The 18,653-nt window shown below is 42.9% G+C and overlaps 1 protein-coding gene across 1 annotated transcript in view; it reads right to left on the bottom strand.

Moving 5' to 3' along the window:
- Nucleotides 1–18,653, bottom strand: part of LOC144768738 (uncharacterized) — a 376,353-nt gene that overhangs the window by 225,341 nt on the left and 132,359 nt on the right. The window contains exon 3 of the mRNA XM_078652621.1: nt 9,735–9,834. Coding sequence (XP_078508747.1) covers nt 9,735–9,834 — 100 coding nt within the window. The remainder of the gene's footprint in view (nt 1–9,734; nt 9,835–18,653) is intronic.

Below are 18,653 nucleotides of genomic sequence, written 5' to 3'. Positions count from 1 at the left end.
GAGGGATCTCTGCCTGATCTGGAGCCACTCGGTCAGATCCGATTTTAATGGAGGTGGAGACACGGTCAATATCTGGAGAGTCGCTGATTCATCTCTCTCTGTATGCCATACAGAGAGAGATGAATCAGCGACTCTCCAGATATTGACCGTGTCTCCACCTCCATTAAAATCGGATCTGACGCTGTTGAAGCTGTATTAAAAAATATCTTGATATCTGGCCATTGACTGCGTAATTGATTAATTGACTTTTTTCGATTATTAGCCCTTTGTCCTTCCCTCAAACGCGACTGTGGCGCGCCTGCATATAGTCTGAAAAACAATGCATCACAGTTTGCTGCAAACAACAACCATGTAACAAACTCTACCCAATCTGCCCTCCCCGGCACCCACATACCCCAGTAACTGTAAAGACTGACCTGTTCCTCTGGTTAGGAAACAGTTGGACTATAATTGGGATAACAATGCTAACGATTCTAAAGAAAAAGAATACCTGTAATTCAATATTTGCTTTTATTCCCACACAAATTAAACAAAATTATATCTCCGAGCTGAGAAATATTATCCTTATTCAGCTTCCTTTTCTCACCCTCACAAAGAGACAACAACTGTTTTCCTTATTCAAAGTAAATTGAGCAGTGCCCGATTACTGAACCAGGAAGTTTAATTTTTCTAATAGTCAAGAAAATGGCCATAGAAATCCATTCTCCTGTGACCAGGTAACAGAAAATCCCTCATAAACATGTGGGTGATAAGCCTGGTAGGCTCATTGGGAGAGTGTTCTTTCTCGTCTGGATTAGGGCAATGTCCTTTACATTGGATTACTGGATTCTTTTATTTCAGGATTACAAAATATCCAGATTTTAGCATTCTGCCTGGGCCACAAGCCAAACAAGTGCAAGACTCCATCAGCGGCTTGACGACAGATGCAAAGGCGGCCTGTATAGCAAAGGATTCATTTAAAGGAACTGCGCCATACATGACACCTTCTACACAAGTAGACCTCCTTCCTCTCTGGTGTGGTGATCCCGCATGCGGCAGAGAGACCTCTAAGGCCTCGCATTCTCCATTTCTTTAAAGTGGAGTGCTTCAATCACAAGTCTCTGGTGGCTCACCCTCCTGTGTCCAAGGACCTACGTTATGGAATGCAGCCTTCCCTGTGGCGAATTGAGGATTATCTCTTCCAGCAATTGCTGAACGCTTACATTTTCTGTGAACTCTCTCTTCATATTCTTTCTTCTTTGGTTTTTATGTTGCATCTCCGCTTTCCTAACTTCTAGCTGCTCATGAATATATTCTTCTTTAAAATAAAATGAATACATTGGATGAAACTCTGAAAATCTCAAGAGTCGATTAGTTGTATTGCACGTGATTAAACCACTCCAAGTAGTGTCTATTCGATTCAGGCTCCTCCCCTCTTCGTGCGCTGTAAAGTGGTGCATAAGCACCACAAACTGAAACTACACCATACTCCTTGATCTTTGTCACTCCAATGATAGTCCAAGAAAGCATATTGTTAGTGAAGTATCTCTGTATGGCCCATATGCGACCCCCACGGTCTGCACGTATTCCTAGACCACTTGATACAGCTTTAGTTCAGCAACCATTTTGTGGTATCATGACTGTTATCTGAATGTCCATGCAGAAGACTTCACCACCTTGCTTGGTTGGAGATCTTAATTACTTCACTATTCAAAATGGTATCTTTCCATATTCAAGTGCTATGCTTGCGTTACACATGGTCAGGGCCACTGGAATTATGCGACCGGAGAGTTCTAAATTAAGTGGCAAGGTTTAATAAATTATGTGGCAAGAAAAGGTAAATTATGTGGCATAATGTGGTAAAAAAATTTAACGGAGTGCTTCATTATTTTAAACGTTTTCAATGTTGTCTGGGCATTAGGTGCACCTCATTAGTTCCGGTTTGGTACCCAAATATATCAATAAGCAACAGAAATGCTACCAGTCAACCTTTGCAAAAGGTCTTCCACTGCACGGTAACATGTGGTGCTGTATTTGTTATTACTTTGATACTGTTTTAGCTAGAAACAAAATGTTTTTTTTTAATCTGCAGATTATACAGTAAATGATGGATTATATGGTAAATGAGGCAAATCTATAACTATGCAAAAATCGCCGCGGCCGCACAATTGCATTATTCCAGTGCCCCTGCCTATGCTGCACTTCACTATGTCCTCCACAGGTATACATATTCACGAAAAGATACTCGCAGTCCTCAGCCTAGCTTAAGGCATCAGTTGCGCCATTATGCATGTTGAGTCTGTAGTATCATATTTGGTCACTGGCAGGTGTTAAGCTGGTACACAAAGTCCTACCTAGCCATAAATTCCAACCTCTACTAGCATGTAACTTCAAGGCAGGAACTATCTACACCCTTTACAATCTTGAAGCCCAAGCCCTTCGACACACAGCAATTCTATACAAAATGTCCACTACCTTTGGTACACTCCTAATATTCAAATCTGGCACCTCACCCCTGGTCCCATGCTATACTCCATTGTCAAATCTGACACAGTGAGGAAAAAAACACTTAGTTACTTGCCACAGAAGCTATAGGAAACACAAGAAAAAGTCCACACTCAGTTGAGGCTCGTGTGTCCTCTGTCCACAGTGCGATGCGCCAGATGACATACACAGGTTCCGGAATTGCCCTGCTCTTGAAGAATATTGGTTTAACATAATAGACTTATCTCATCTCTTCTGTATTTGGTCAAGACAGGGCAGGGCTGTCTGAAGAAACGGGACAGGATATGATCACCCTGGAAAGCACACAGAGGACAAGAGACAGAGTAATATACTGAGCCACTGGAATTTTGCGCCAGGATTTACTAAATTATGCAGCAAGAAAATACAAAATATACATTATGAAGCGATACATTTTGGTAATTGTATCAGTTCAATATTTTGTCATTTCTGCACGTTAACACTGTATAGACAAACGTTTCACCTTATTAGTACTAGTTTAACACCCAAATTCAGCAATATGCAACTTAATGGTGAACAGTCACCCTTGCGAAGCGCCTTCCCATGCATACCAACGAGCATCACCGCTTTTTTTTTAGTAACTTTTAATCCATTTGACTAAAAACACTTTTTTGTTAAAATTTGTAAATTATGCAGCAGATGATGTGGCAAAAAATGCAGCAAATCTAGAATTAATGCGAAAAATGCAGCAGCCACAGAATCACATAACTCCAGTGGCCCTGGTAATATGATACTGTAAAACATCACACAATGTGTGGCTTCAATAGGGAAATGCTCCATTATAGGGGATGAAAAGGGCCATGATGTATGATATTGGAATACTGTAGCTTGCAGGAATATTAAGCATTGAGCACCTAAATGTGTCCTCTTTATCAGTAAAAAGAATGATACAAAAGACACCAAGGTAGGATCTACTTTAGTTCTTTTTGGGCTGTCGCAGAGTTATGATGGCATGTCCCGGGATAAGCAATATTTCCTGTTCTAAGGCATATGAATTACAAGGTACTAAATATATGGAGAAATAGGTATCCAATGTGCGACCTGGGGCTCTCATTCAGGTGAAAGCAGCTAAAATGACATTCACACTGGACAGGAGCAATCAAACCAGTAGAGTATCAAAATTTCAGAGTTTGCTCACAAATTGGTAGAAAGACGAATAATTAAATGTGATAAGGAGTTGTCAGCTGTATGTATCTCCCTTTTAGCGGACCATGGGGTAATTGGCCCTTAGAACTTTTCTACTCAATGAAATTCAGATCCATATTTTAGCTTTAGGTTCGCTCTAGGAGTCAATAACTGTTCAATGTGCACATTCATGGGATACATCAGGACTTAACATAAAAAGAGGTCTCCGGCAAGTAATTTGCACACGTTGCCTACCGAAAGGGATTTCAACTCTAAAAGGGTATGACTGCTGATCCCAAGGCAGTGGAGAGGTGGTGCATCCCATATAAACAATAAATGACATTCTTCATAATGTAGGATACCAACCAGCCTCTACTGGAAGTAACCACTCATTTTCCACCAACATACTGTACAACTCCATACTTAACATTTTACTTCTGCACCCATTCCAGCCTCACTGATTGGCTGGACAGTAACTGGTGCTCCACATGCCAAAGTAAAAGTGAGGGAAACATCCTTTACAACAAAACTTTTTCCACGCAGTACCTTTACAACGCAGGAATTACAACGCAAGTCGTAACAACGACTTGCACTGGAGGGCGCTGTAGGATAGGGAATAGTTTAATTTAGTATCCACAACCTTCCCTATTATCCACGGGGACTGGAGTTGAAATAGTAAATTAAACTATTCACTATCCAGCGCCCCCCAACCCAAGTCGTTGTAACGACTTGCGTTGTAAAACCTGCGTTGTAAAGGCATGCATGGCAAAAGCATGCGTTGTAACGACATACATCCTAAAAGTGAGTGCCCATGCCTGGTCAGCAACAAAGCAGCATCAGTCACTCATCAAGTTGTGCCCAAAAATATAAAACAGACATAAAACCAGGACACCTGGTTCAGTTGTGGGAGCCTGAAGCAGCACTTAAGCAACACTCAATTGTTTACTCAAGCGTATCCCTAATATGCATTATTAAAGTGCAAGCTTTTGTTGATTTTAGAACCAGCATTTCTGGTTGGCTGAGGTGATACCCTAGCCAGTCAGAACTTATCATTACCATCAGGGGCAGGTGATTACACTCACTCTATAACCTGCACTCACCCTTGGGTAACTTGGCACTGAGCTGTCAGGCGTATCACAGAGGCAATATGTAAAGCATTGGTACAGCACTCACTCACAATAAACATACTGAGCGTCACAAAAGAGACTTCAGACACAGGATGTATGTAAATAACGTTTGTATTCAACACACAATAATTAATCAATCCAACAAGAGCATCATTTCCTTCTGGGCATAAATCACACTTGGAAATATTACTAGCAATACTAGGCCCAGTCGCGTTTAAATGACATCAGTAATATGCACAACTGGGAAAGATCTTAATCTATCCCCCACCACAACACCCTCTCGTGGTCCCCAACAGAAAACACAGTATGTCAGAATGTCCGCCCTAATCAGGGCTGATGTTCTGAGGTTTTTATACCAATGAGTCCATGGGCTCACTTAAGGTTTCCTCCAGTAGAGTCAAAGGAGCCTCTGCCAAGGGAAACATGACTGATCACTAAATAGAACAGGTGAACCGAGCGTTTGCCATAAGGGAAACGCTGCTATGTTTGTGACGGATTACACTGTCCACCAAACTCTATATCACATCCTACGTTCTTTTTCAAAGGCAGCACTGGATTACATTAAATTTGGGAAACAGTCTAAAGCTCCTTGGTTAATGGCTATTTTAGTGGTCAAATGATTAGAGCCTGGATTGCTCGGGCAGTGAAACTTAACTTCTTACCCGCGGTGCAAATTCCGCAGCAGTGCGGCAGTTTAAAGGAATGGGCGGGGCCGCGTCGGCCAACGGACGTGCACAGCACTGCAGAGGTAGTGCTCGCGACGGCCATTGGCCGGCAGAAGCAGCGAAGGGGTTAAAGTTTCCTTTTTATTGCTGTAGCTCATATTAGTGAGGCCCCAAACACTTAGCACCAATATTAGGCTGTGCCAACAGAGCATCTGAATGGGTGATATGCCGATGTGCACCCTACAGACTGAGCAATCTTTGTAAGCTACATGTTAGGTGGCATACAATGCTGAGAGCAAAGAACCGGCAACGTCGAGCTCCATCCACACTGAGTGGGATAGGCGTGTGCCAGAAAGCGCACTTGCAAAGCCATTTATGAAGATGACCTTGCTTGTTGCATGTTCCATCATATTTTCATTCTAGAACATCACTGTAAATAATCCCACTTTCCACTACCATTGGTGCATGTAGGTATGCATGACAGTGTGTCTATGGCAGCCTTACATTGCCAGAAACCAACTCTTTCATGGTCTAGTATTCAGTCCATTTGTGAGGCCATCTGACCAACTTTGCTTGCCTCATTTAGATCGCCAAGTGCCCTCAATGGCTTGCCACACATCAGTCAGTAAACATAAACCAGAATTTTCCCATGCATTTAAACATCTATGCAGTCCATTCGTCATAGCTGAGGCTTTTCACATGATTATTAAGTGCTAGAACCCTACCAAAGATGATCCGCCTTACCTCTAGGAGCTGTAAAAATAAGTTGTTTTCCAATAAGATATAGATGTTTACTATGCGTGAGCACATCATGCTTTTCCTTTCATTTTCTCATTTGCTAAACATGTTTCCAATGTAAATATTGTACAGAAAGTGCAAATCAGATGCATGGAAAATAAAACATTGTATTTGGTAACACATGCTTGGTCTCAACCCCAAAAACATGTAGGGGATACTTATTAATATGTCAAGCAATTGAGAACATCAACCGAAGATGCTGTGCTGCATTACATGAAAGGGAGAGAGCAGGGCAGTAGCCTATCGACAAAGATAAGGTACTACAATTGTCACGCCCTGCTGCACTTTCTTGCCGCCTAACACCATGTGCACACCTTTTCAGCATACTGCATAGGTGTCTGAGTGAGGACTGGGTACCCTTCTAGTACAAAATACTACACTCAGACATAATTTAAAACGTTTGCCATGTTATATGTGTCCCCTACAGTACAGCACACATGCAAAGTTAGAAAGTTTTGGTGAAAAGAAACTGTTTCTTCAAACTATGCACCTGCATTGAGAAAGTGGATTTTTTGGTGACAATCCCTCTCTATAAATCATAGCAGATATGGCTTTGCATCAAAAACCACTGGTGGTTGTGAAGGGAAGGTTTCATAAATAAGAAATAATGCCTAATTCACATGAGCTTAAGTTAGCATTAACAGCTTGCATTGACATCAATTCATATTTGTAGAGAGAGATGTGCACTTTTAGCTTACATGAACGAGCCCTTCTACCTGCCTGTTTACCGGTGTTTTTTCCATTTCAGAAAATTATTTTAGACATAGCCTCCGTTGTTGTCCCTGCATATAAAGTTAACAATGTTGTATTAATTTGTGCTACTGATGAAGGAAGCCATGTCCAGAATGGGATGTATGACGTTACAACGCAGGCTATTACAACGCCTGCCTTTACAACGCGGTTTTTACATCGCACTCCATTACAACGCATAGTGCTTTTAGGTGTTGGATAGTGAATAGTTAAAATTACTATTCCAACTCCAGTCCCCGTGGACACTAGGGAAGGTGTTGGATAGTAAATTAAACGTATTCCCTATCCTAGAGCGCCCCCCAGCGCAATGCGTTGTAATGGTTCGCGTTGTAATGACTGCGTTGTAATGGCAGTGTGTTGTAAAAGTTTCGTTGTAAAGGTTGTTTACCCCAGAATGTCTCTGTAACAATTCAAGTTCGCTTTTTCGAGGCTATTTATTGCTCCAACTAGCCACTGTATTTGTTTTGATATAAAGCATCATGTCACTCTCCCATTTCCTATTCACTCCTGATTCCTAGATATGAAGTGTACTAAATGTTTACTAGTTACATCTTATTTGATTTTTCTTGTTTTTTTTAATGATGATTGGCTGCTCATGACGTATTATTGTTAGTCCAGCCCTATTGTGTTATACTTGACCATACTGAATGTGTCGCTTCTTTCAGGGGCAGCTCTTCCATTAGAGCGGAGGAATGTTGTCCCCTTGCTGCCAGTGCCACAAAGGAGAAAAATACATTTAAATTATTACCATTTTATTTTTCCCTTTCCCCAGCCAGCCGTGTTTGGAGGCTGGGCGACTGCAGCTGACTGGCAGAAGGGAAGTGGTGCTCACTTCGCCAGTTCAGAGTGCACACGTCATTTTGCCCAGCTGGCTATGCGACAGACAGCCTGCATGTGCACTGTAAACCATTCCACTCAGCTTGGTAGAGCGCAGACACAGGCCCCCAGTACCTGCAGGAGCGTCGAGGCAGCCTGCTACAGCCAATCCTGGCGCTGTTATTATGCTGCTTAACATTATTAGCAGGATGAGAGCAGCTCCTGGATTGGACTGGAAACTTTAATTGCTGCAGAGACCACCAGCGCCAAAGGGCTAAACCACGAGGAGGACCAGATGAGGCGAGTTGGTATGTACATTTTTAGTTTACATTATTCTTTTTTTTATTTTTTTTCCCACTGACAAGCACTTCCTTCAGCCTCAATGCAAGAGCTCTCAGTCGTGGTTTGTTTTAAACACATTGAATTGATGTAGGGCAGTGACGCAAGTCTTTTTGCTGTGCTGTCCTAAGCCAATTGGATAGGGCAGGAATGCACCATATTTACAAGATACAGTGCATTCCTCTCCTTTCTGCCTACTCCAGTGCATTATTTGGTGCCTTGCACCAACGCAAGCACCCTTGCACCATGGTGAAAGGGTGTCTGCTTTGTTGGCTGGATTGTTTTTGTGCAGGAAGAGGCACCCTCCTGCACAAAAATAACCCATGGAGGATTTGTACTCTTTCGATGTGTGCGGCAGAATTCAGCACACATAGAAAGAGGAAGAAACTAGGAGAAATCAAGATATTTCTCCTTGTTATGCCTCCCCTGGAGTGGCGGACAGTTTTGACACTTTCCCAGGTTTACGGATCCTTGTAAATCCGGGAATGTGTCAAAACCCATGGGTGTTGCACGGGAAAACCCACTGCAATGCCCATGGAATGCTGCCCTGAAGCAGTGTGAGGCAATGCAGCGACTTGTACTGGTTTGCCATACACCATATCTACGAGGCAATAAAAAGGCACGCAGAGTGACTTTGAGTGGCATCGTAGATAGGACTGTGCGCTGCAGGAGCATCATAAAAAGTGTTAAACGCCAGCAGCACAAGGGGCTTGTAATTATGGCCCACTGTTTATAACGAGGCATGACTGATAACTTTGGCATTGACCTCATGCTGGTCAGTGGTTGGTTGGTTGATCCACTGAATATTTAGGGTATCAGCCACCATTGGCTTCTTTGCATAAAACCAGTTAAAAGATTAGGTTTTTGGGAAATGTCCCAGTTGTTTGGCTAACTTCTCGAGAGTAGAATCTATGCTAATCTGTTTACTCACTTTAATCTTAGATGCTTGCTTACTTTCCTTGAACACGGGCTTCATGACAGTCTGTCTTTTGATTTATACTTAGACTTTTTGCACTTGCTTTGGAGGTAGATTCTATGTCAGTCCTCTTGCTGAATTATACTTTGTTTCTGGCTGCTGCTTGCTTTAGACTGTGACCTTATGTTGATCCTTTCTCCTCTTTTGATTAATAGTGATTGATCCTTAATTACTGCTACCCCTGTAACGATGTAACGAATACCCTTTTGCTGTCTGTAATTAACCTAATTTTGAATAAACCCTTATGGTTTTGACTTGAATTCTTGTCTTTTGGGGGTTTATTTTATTGGCATTGGACTCAGTCGTATAAAGAAAGTCTCGATCATACTTCTCAACCCTCTTAATTGATTTAGTTAGAGTGATGTCAGTTGCATAGGAATACCTACATACTACCTATAGGACGGCCCTTTGCAAGGCGCTACTTTAAGTGACTTTTGGGCTGCTTTCCGGATAGTAAATCCCAAAGCAACACTCTGCGTTGTTGTGCTTCCCTTTTGGTCACTTTACTCTGGTACAAAGTGTTGATTTACATTCCAGGATGTGCACATGCCACACTTCAGGAACAGTGGGAGCAGTATTTCTAAATCTACATAGACCAGATGTACAGCAGGTAGCTGAGTCACAGGACCGCCTTACCATCGAGATGTTTCCCTTTAGTGTTCCATTGAATTCCACTGTTGCCCGAACCCACTCTCCATCCTCTGCTTTCTGAGGCTCAATGTTGGCACACTGTAGTCTTCATTGTCAGGGAAAAGAGGGAACAAAAATAACACGTGCAGTGAGTTCCTAAACCTTAGTTCTGTGGAGAGCAGATGGAGAATGCTCGACCATGAGAGCAAATGAACACAGAGATGCACTACCTTTGAGACATTTATAGGACCACATTTTACATTTCTATTATTTATCCAATACTTCATTTGTTATTGTTATCCCATTTTTTAGAAGAACCCTGTGAATAGACCAAGATGTCTTGAAACCGACCTCAAAGTACCTTCAAGCCTGCTACTCTACAAGTCAATGCCAACGTAGACATGAATCCGGAGAGATTGGGTGTAAAAAAAAACTTAAACTAGGGTACAGGTCCTTGCCCTTTGTCTGCCCCTCATTAGCTGTTAGCCAAAGGTGTCCAAAGAAGAAACTTGGAAGGATACTGATGAGCTGATAATAACCTTGGGCAGTATTGCACAGAATGTTCTCATCCTTACCACCACTAATTGGCCAATAGGGTTTGGAGCCATCCAAGGGGCTGAATGGCATGACAGGAATCTTTTCACGTCACTACAAGTCGGAGTAGTGGTGAAGTGGTCAGTTCATCAGCACATCAAGCTGCAGTGATTGTTACCCTGCTTTCAGGCTGGAAAAATAAGCTGCTGTCACCGTTTATGTAGGAGCAGCCTGACGCTAATTTCCACTGCTTACTTGGCCAGAACATGGATATATCCCATCAGCCCATTTAATCCCATCTCACGCTGTAATTGACCCCTGCATACAGCCTAATCAGCCCTGCAGAGACTCCTTTTCATATTTTATTCAGGGAGAAACAAGGCATATATAATCCATTTAAATGATCAAATATAGATACCATGCATGAGGCAAAACATGCAAGATAGATAGATAGATAGACAGCTAGACAGATAATATCCTCATATGCAGTCAAGTAACATTCTTCAGCATATTAACAACATTGTTTTACAGACGTTTTTCCACAGTTTAAGAAATATTTGAGTTGATCGATCAACAAACAGCCCTTCTAGTACCTCACTCCATGCATTTCATCCAGCCGTTACTCAAACGTAGGAATTAATTGAGCCTACCATTTTGCAAAGTTGTAAAGGTTTATAGCATACTGTTCAGTAGCTCTTAAAGGTTTTTTAATCGTTCTTTCAACACTGAGAAGTGTGGAGGAGAATGCAGAATTGCAACCAATGTTGTGTTCAGTCACATTCCCCTAGGAGACTTGGGCCTGCTATCATGGCTGTGTTGTTCAACTACTCACATTGACTTACCAAAGTCTCGGAAGCTTTGTGTGATTTGATTGTTTAACATTGCTTTACTTCCTTGTATATATAATACGATAGGGGCAGCCTAGGAGGGCCTGATTTTGAGCTCTAATTCTGGCTGCTCAGTTACAATGGGTTGCAAGATGGATGAACTAGAAATTCCTGGAAGACTCTGATGTCTCAGATACTAGTGTACAAGATGGCCCCTTGAACGATTTGTTTTATGGTCAGACGATAATTCTCGGCAAGCATTCGGCCTGCTGTAGTCTACTCTACCAGGTTGGAAGAGACTACTATGAAAAACTCCACGTAGGTCAGCATGAGCCTCCACCTTACCACGCATAGAGCTACTAAAAACACGGAGGATCCCTATCGACGCGACAACTAGAACGTTGCACTGAAGTGGGATGCAGACAGTAGGTCCCAGTTACAAAATGTGAAAACTCATCTGAACTGACAGAAGACGAAGAGCTAGTATCTAACTTAGGAAATCTTAAAAAAAATATCCATAGGGAATGGAACTGCAGGAAAATTGGTATCTTTGTTGTATAAAGCATAGTTAACATGACTAGGAAGCTTGAGGAACCAATGAGAGGCAGATCTTAGAAGAGAATTTCAAGATAGGGAATGGGATGGAATTCTTATGCACAGTACTGTGATCTCCAGAAATGCCCGCTTCAAATGCACTCTGCTACATAGAGTGTACTAAACCCCTAAAAGAATTACAAATATCATTAATGGTCTTCTCAAGTTGTCCTGTGTGCACAAGTGCAGATGTTTGGCAGGAGTAGGATGCTGGAAGGCAATCACTAACTGCCGGAGCAAAGTCTCTTGTCGATCGAAGCTGTTCCATCCTGAATGCTGTTTGTAGGGTCTCTACCACTGATCAAGATAGAGAGCAGTAGGCGCTAAGGGGCTCGTACTACCTTTCAATTTTCAAAAAGTGGTTATAAAAATTGCACCCTGACTGTTTGCAGATGAAATAGTATTTTGCAAATTGAATTGACTTATGTACAAATATGTCAGTTTATCAAATGCTAAATCACAGGAGTTCACAGGACAGCTTGCCTAATTAATGTTAATTGGGCATGTCTCAAATTGCGACCTGCTGCAATTGGCCACAATCACAGGAATGATGGCCGGTAAAGGTCAGCAGACCACCATGTCTGTGATTGTTTTTAAATAAAGATTTTTTTTTAATGCAGCAGTTCTCCTAGAAGGAATTAGGACTTTGTTTAAAATATAAAGTTTTTTATTGTAAAAAGTTTCTATGGGTGTTGGCAATTGTTGCAATGACCACTGCCTACCCATCATGAAACTTTTCAAAGATTCCCCAAGGGGAAGGAGTGGAACAGAGACCCCCCACCCCTCCCCCAGTGGCAACTGGTAGGGAACAGGGGCGTGGGGGGTTGAGAAAAACAACTGTCCTTTTCTGCTGCCTCTCCTCCATCTCTGCTCCTCTTCTCTTCCAGTCTTTAAGAAGCTGCAGGAAGCACCCAGGCACCCGGGCACACAGGCTCCCCTGAGCTAATCCCAACTCCGCAAGGCATAATTGTGATTGGTCTGAGCGCTGTGGGTCGGTGTTCAGATGAAGACAGGGGGCCTGTACATTTTCCCCACCAGGCTGTAATGAACAGCCGGGTGGGGAAAATGCAAACTGGGCATGACTGTTTGGCTGGGCCAAGACTTAAGTGTGCACAAAGCACTCCTCCTTCCTGAGCCACAATCCCCGACCCGCCCTGACACCGCTTCACAGTAGTAAAAAATAAAATGAAAATAACCTTGTTATTGTAATTTTATTTTCTCTTTTTCTCTTCTCTAAGAGCAGTGGGGTGACGCTCCTCCGCCTTAGCAGAGGAGCCGCCACAGCCCTCCCCTGTGCGAATCAGGTACAATCGCAACTTAGTAAGTGGTATGTTTTTAATGTTTTTCGACTGGATTACACACCACTTACAAATTGCATTCCTGCAACCATTTTTAAACCAAGTTAGTGATCCCAAAAACCTTTCTTGAGTCGCTAAATGGATTTAGTACATTTAGAAAAGGATTTTAGTGTTTGCAAGAGCTCACTGATTTACCATATCGGAGGGTTTGCGAACCCTAATACCGTTCCTGCATGAGGCCACTAGTTTATAAATCTAGCCTTCTTACTATCTAAGCCTGCAATTGCAATGTCACGGAAGTCAATTTAGGCTCCACCAGTGATCAAATAGCACAGAGAAGGGATGAAATGGGATAAAATGGAGAGTACACAGAGAAGAAAAGAGAGGTATATTCAAATACCTGATTGCACTACCATGGAATGGAATGTAACAATTGTTCACTGTTACCGTGGCGAATGGTGATAGGCCATCTGGAATGACTGATGAGCTTTGACATGTTCAATAAGGGGGATATTACTGATATGAGACCGAACAGCATAGTGTTCGACTGTCAGCAAATATAGTGTTTTACTTTTGTTTGAGCCGATAATGCTTATGGCATGGGACATCCTAACATTTAATTGCCCTCCGTTAAACCAAACATGGCACTGTTGGTATTTGTATGTTAGAAATGTGCCACTAAAAAGGATTAAAAGGTGTGTGGGCCATGGCAGAAAGATTCAACTTGTCAAGGTCTCTAAGTGGTCAATGGTCGACATGTTTCAGCCTGAGTGCCCTCCGCAGAGGTGGCTGGGGGTCGTGTAACTAGTTAATTCGGATAACGAACAAGACTCCTCCATGCTAACTAGTTATGCAACCCCCCAGCCACCTCTGCTGACTTGTTGAATCTTCCTGCCATGGCCCACACATTTTTTAATCCCGACCCCTGGATGTTCCATTAAAATGTATCTTTAGCATACAAGGTAGTTAGTTTTAACTTCACTCTCACTTTGTTCACACACTCCCTCCATGCCCGGCTCATCTGAAGGTTTTAGTATAACTCCCAACTATTTAGAAAAAAATATCCCGGAGCTCCTCCCTCACAGTGAGGGGGTTGTAGCCTGTACTGCAACCAGGTCCGCAATGCGAGGAGGTTCCCGATGATGAAGCATGCCACCTCTGGGTGGGTAAGGGAATTCATCCTTTAAAAAGGGACTCCCCAGCACTCCGTCGGTGCAATTTTGACCCAGAGTGGCTTGTTTGTGTTGCCAATGTTAAGTGGCATGTAAACGAGTATAGTGCTGAAAAGCATGTGGTGGGGGACTTGCTGTCTTGTACGAGAAGTGGAAGTGCAAATACATCTTTAATAGAATAAAATGCTAAAACACTTGACAGCCCTATCAATTATTAATACATCATAAAAATGTGTACCTGATACACCATTACCACACACACAACCCCCCTACGCAAACACAACCCCTCCCACCGATATATATCTTAGGTGAAGAGGGGAGAAGTAGAGATCATTGACACCAGGTTTGTGTGAAAAAGGCTGCTTTATGGAAACAGGGGCACATCACAAAACAACCTAGGCCGTTGCCTTACAAAACGACAACCTCACTATACACAGTTAATCACTTATGTTAAGCTACCCCCGCCCCTAAAACATCCCTCCTCCCCAACAACTTAATTCAGCAATATCGTACTTGCGCCAGAGCTGGTCAACTGTAATTGAGACTTCTAAAATCCCTTCCCTTTTCCCTACCTCTATTAGCATTCCAACCCATTCAACTTCCTACCTGACCTTAAACCTCCTAGCTCATCCAGGTGTGAACTTGCCTAACCATTCCCTTTGAGCATGAACTGCCGTTGACAACAACAATAAGCTTTGGGTAATGATGGCAACTTCTTAGCCAACCACCAATGCACATGAATGAAAGCGACAAACTAAATAACATAACATCCCTCTGCACACCTGTATGCCACAAAGCTTGCCCTACCCCAAAAGCGGGAAACCACAAAACAAGCCTACATATGGGGACAAGAGGGTGGGGTCAAAACCGCTACACACAGGTACCAGCCAACATGTTACCAAGACAAAATTGTGTCTGGTACCGCAAAATGGCTGTATATATATACCTTGGGCTACTTATGTAACCTACATGCGGCCCAAACCCTGAGCAGTCATCCGACCGCCCCACTTCCCCAAAATACCCAGGGGCAGACATCCCTTTGGTTGGCTTCCCCCAAATCCCCCTTGGGGAAAAGGGGAGCAGCACAGACCACTGACACCAGGTTTGTGTGAAAACGGCCACTTTATTGAAACATGTGCAAATTACCAAACTACCTCGGCCTTTGCCTTACAAATCTACAACCCCACTATACATAGTTAATCACCTATGTTAAGCTACCCCCACCCCTAAAACATCCCTCCCCCCCAACCACTTAATTCAGCAATATCGTACTTGCACCAGAGATGGTCAACTGTAACTGAGATCGCTAAAATCCCTTCCCTTTTTCCTAATTCTATTCATTTTTCAACCCATTCAACTTCCTATCTAGCCTTAACCTTCTTAGCTTGTCCAGGCGTGAACTTGCCTAACCGCCCTCTTTCAGCCTGAACTGCCGCTGACAACAATAAACTTCGGTAATTCATGGCAACTTCTCAGCCAACCTCCACCCAGAAAAGGGGAAGCATAAAGTGCTACCTCACTTTTCTGCCCCCTCCAACCCCTACCCTCTGCCTGACCCGAAAATTAGAAGCACCCACACTAACTAATGTTCAGCACCTTGGCCAAAACCAACTTGAACTGCAACAAGTATAGCCCCATGCCCGTAAAGGACAAATGGACTCCATCTCCTCTAAAAAATGTAACATCCCCATAATGAAGATCTGAAGGTACTACTCTGCCCAAACCAGTTTCCCTGCAGAAAGAATGCATTTCTTTGTTCAGCTTCCTCTTGGCCCTCTCTATGTCTGTTGGCTTGACAGCCCAATACCAGCACCTTGCGGATAAAGGCCAACAATTGAAAAGACGTAACTGGATTAACGTCCTTGTGTTTAAAAACCTTCTCAGTTTTACTGACTGCCCCAGGTCGCAGAGCTGTTCTCCAGCTCACTGGGCAAAGGCCAGCTACCGGATATATCTGTACAAGCATGCTCCTTCATATCGACCGACCTTCTCCCAAAATAAAGACCTATACCCCCTGTCCCCCAAAGGCTCTAGACCAGGGCCGGACTGGGAACTGAAAGCAGCCCTGGCAAATTTCTCCAGACCAGCCCCGTCTGGCGTGTCGCGAGCAAGTACAGCGAGCATGCCCGACCACTACTAGAGGGGCTTGGGGGGTTCTCCCCCCAAGAACATTTTGGAAAAAGACAGACCAAAATGGTGCATTTTAAACCACATTTTCATTACATATTTAATGATATCAACTTTCAAAGCACAGTAAATAGTAGATGATGACCTTAAAGAGCACCACGTTACCCACCCAGTCATATGTGTACCCATAGACATTCTTACAGAGACCACCCAAATAGACTGAAACATACAAACCTCTTTTAGTAAAGGGGGCAGTGCTTTTTGATCTGTTTTATTTTGTTTTTGAATACTGTAAGAAATTAGGGTTGTTGGCCGACTGTGGGTATGACGGAGGGGTGGCTTCTCCACTTGAGTGGAGGGGCGTCGCCCCACAAAGAAGAGCAACAGTCCAGAGCTAAAAAATAGCAAGCACTTGGAATGCAATAGGTCTAGAAAATTTTGAAAATTAGAGTCTTGGTGTTGGAAATGACAATGGTTTTTAATTTTGTTTTCTGTATATAGTGGACTGATGATATTTGCATAGTGCTATTTCTATTTATATGACTTTGCGGCGCTGGAGAACAAGAAAATGGGAAATAGGGGGAGACAAGAATAATATGCTGGCTGTGGAAAAAAAGTAACTATGGAATTATATGCTCTTGAAACCTCAAGATTTGAAACTGGACTATGTATTTCACAAACATGACACATAATCCACAACCTTCTGCATAATCTTAGATTACAACACATTGTAGCTCAAAACAAAAATAAAGCATGACATGCGGTGATGGGCACTGGCATGTTCTCTCTAAAGTTTAATTTGGCACCGTAGAGTTGCTGATTGTTGAATTTAAGTCCTAAACTGGTACAAATGTGGTTAATCTTTTCCCATCCAGTAGTTATTGTTGCAGATATTGTTTTTAGTAAAGCTTTTTATGTACAATAAAAAAAAACTTTCAAAATAAACATAGATGCACAGATAGACACACACAAACGTGCAAGCACGGATAGAAAGAAACACGTATACACAAACGCATGCATAGAAATGCACACATTTGGAAATAGCCAGCTGCAGCCGCATACACAGATAGATGCAGCCACACAAGCATACACACACACTTACGCACAAACACACACATACAAGCACAAGCACATACAAGCACAGACACACGCTTACATAGACAAGCACATAAACAAGTATGAACATACATATACAGCATAAATAAGAGGAGATACATTTACAAACTCACACTTGCATGCAGATATATACAAACACAGGCACTCATATATACCTACGCATATGAGCACTCAGATACACATGCATGCAGGCATGCACGCAGACATTTACACGCACACACTCTTGTGTTTCTTGTCTCACCCCTTTGAGGTGTCTTGAAGAAAATATTTATTTCACATGTTTTGCAAATGTAAGCAATTGAAGTGCTTTGACAGGGGAAGAGGATAGATGGAGATAACAGAAGAGAGAGATGAGTGTGTGAGATGGAGAGAGATATGTAAAACACAGAAGGGAGAAATAGAAATACAGGTTTAAAGAAACAAAAGATGTTAAGGACAAAGAGCGAGATGGGGCAACATGGGTGGATGGGTACATAGAGAGCAAGAGAGAAAGGGGAGAGATGAAGACAGGTGAGAGAAAAGGTAGAGGTGAATATCTAAGGTGAGAGAGAGAGGTGGAGGGAGAGAGAGATGGGTCGACGGGTAAAGAAGTAAGACGGAGCAAGAGAGAGTGTGGGATGAAAATTCAAGAGGATGTGTAAGGTGAGAAAGACAAAGAGGTGAGAGAGAGATGAGGAGACAAGGGATAGGGACATGTGAGATAGAAAGAGAGAGGGAGGAGAGAGAGAGGGAGAGATTGGGAGACGTGTGGGCTAACAAATTGGGAAAAAGGGAGGATTGGCGAGCGACATTTGGAGAGAGAGAGAGACACTTAGAAAGAGAGCACGAGAAAGTGAATGAGAGATAGGGAAACAGGATGTATGATAGAGACACAGATCAGTAACACAAGAAGGGTACAAAGTTCCCCGGGAAGAGTGGAAGAGGGAAGAGTGCGTGTACTAGAAAGACAGAAAGGGGGAATCCCCTTGTTGGAACTAAAACCCTCACACACCCAGTAAACTAGGTGTCATGCTTCATCATATTGGTTCTGCTCCTCGTCAGACTGGCGCTGAAATGTCTGACGGGCTCCCGAAACCGGGGCTTTTAATCGGAGATCTTTTGTTCCGGCCATATGGTGCATGCGTGTGAGAGGGCGGGGGAAGTGTAGTCGTGGCGTGAAAAGTGAATTAAAAAAGGTGAGTCTATCCACAATGTAATTTATTCGCGTGGTTGACTCCCTTGATTAAAACGGTGGGAGAGGAGATATATGCCCTGAAA

The sequence above is a fragment of the Lissotriton helveticus genome, chromosome 7 (assembly GCF_964261635.1).
Source record: "Lissotriton helveticus chromosome 7, aLisHel1.1, whole genome shotgun sequence".
NCBI lineage: Eukaryota > Metazoa > Chordata > Amphibia > Caudata > Salamandridae > Lissotriton > Lissotriton helveticus.
The sequence above is the reverse complement of the archived record's forward strand: the minus strand, read 5'-3'. Positions and strand labels throughout refer to the sequence as shown.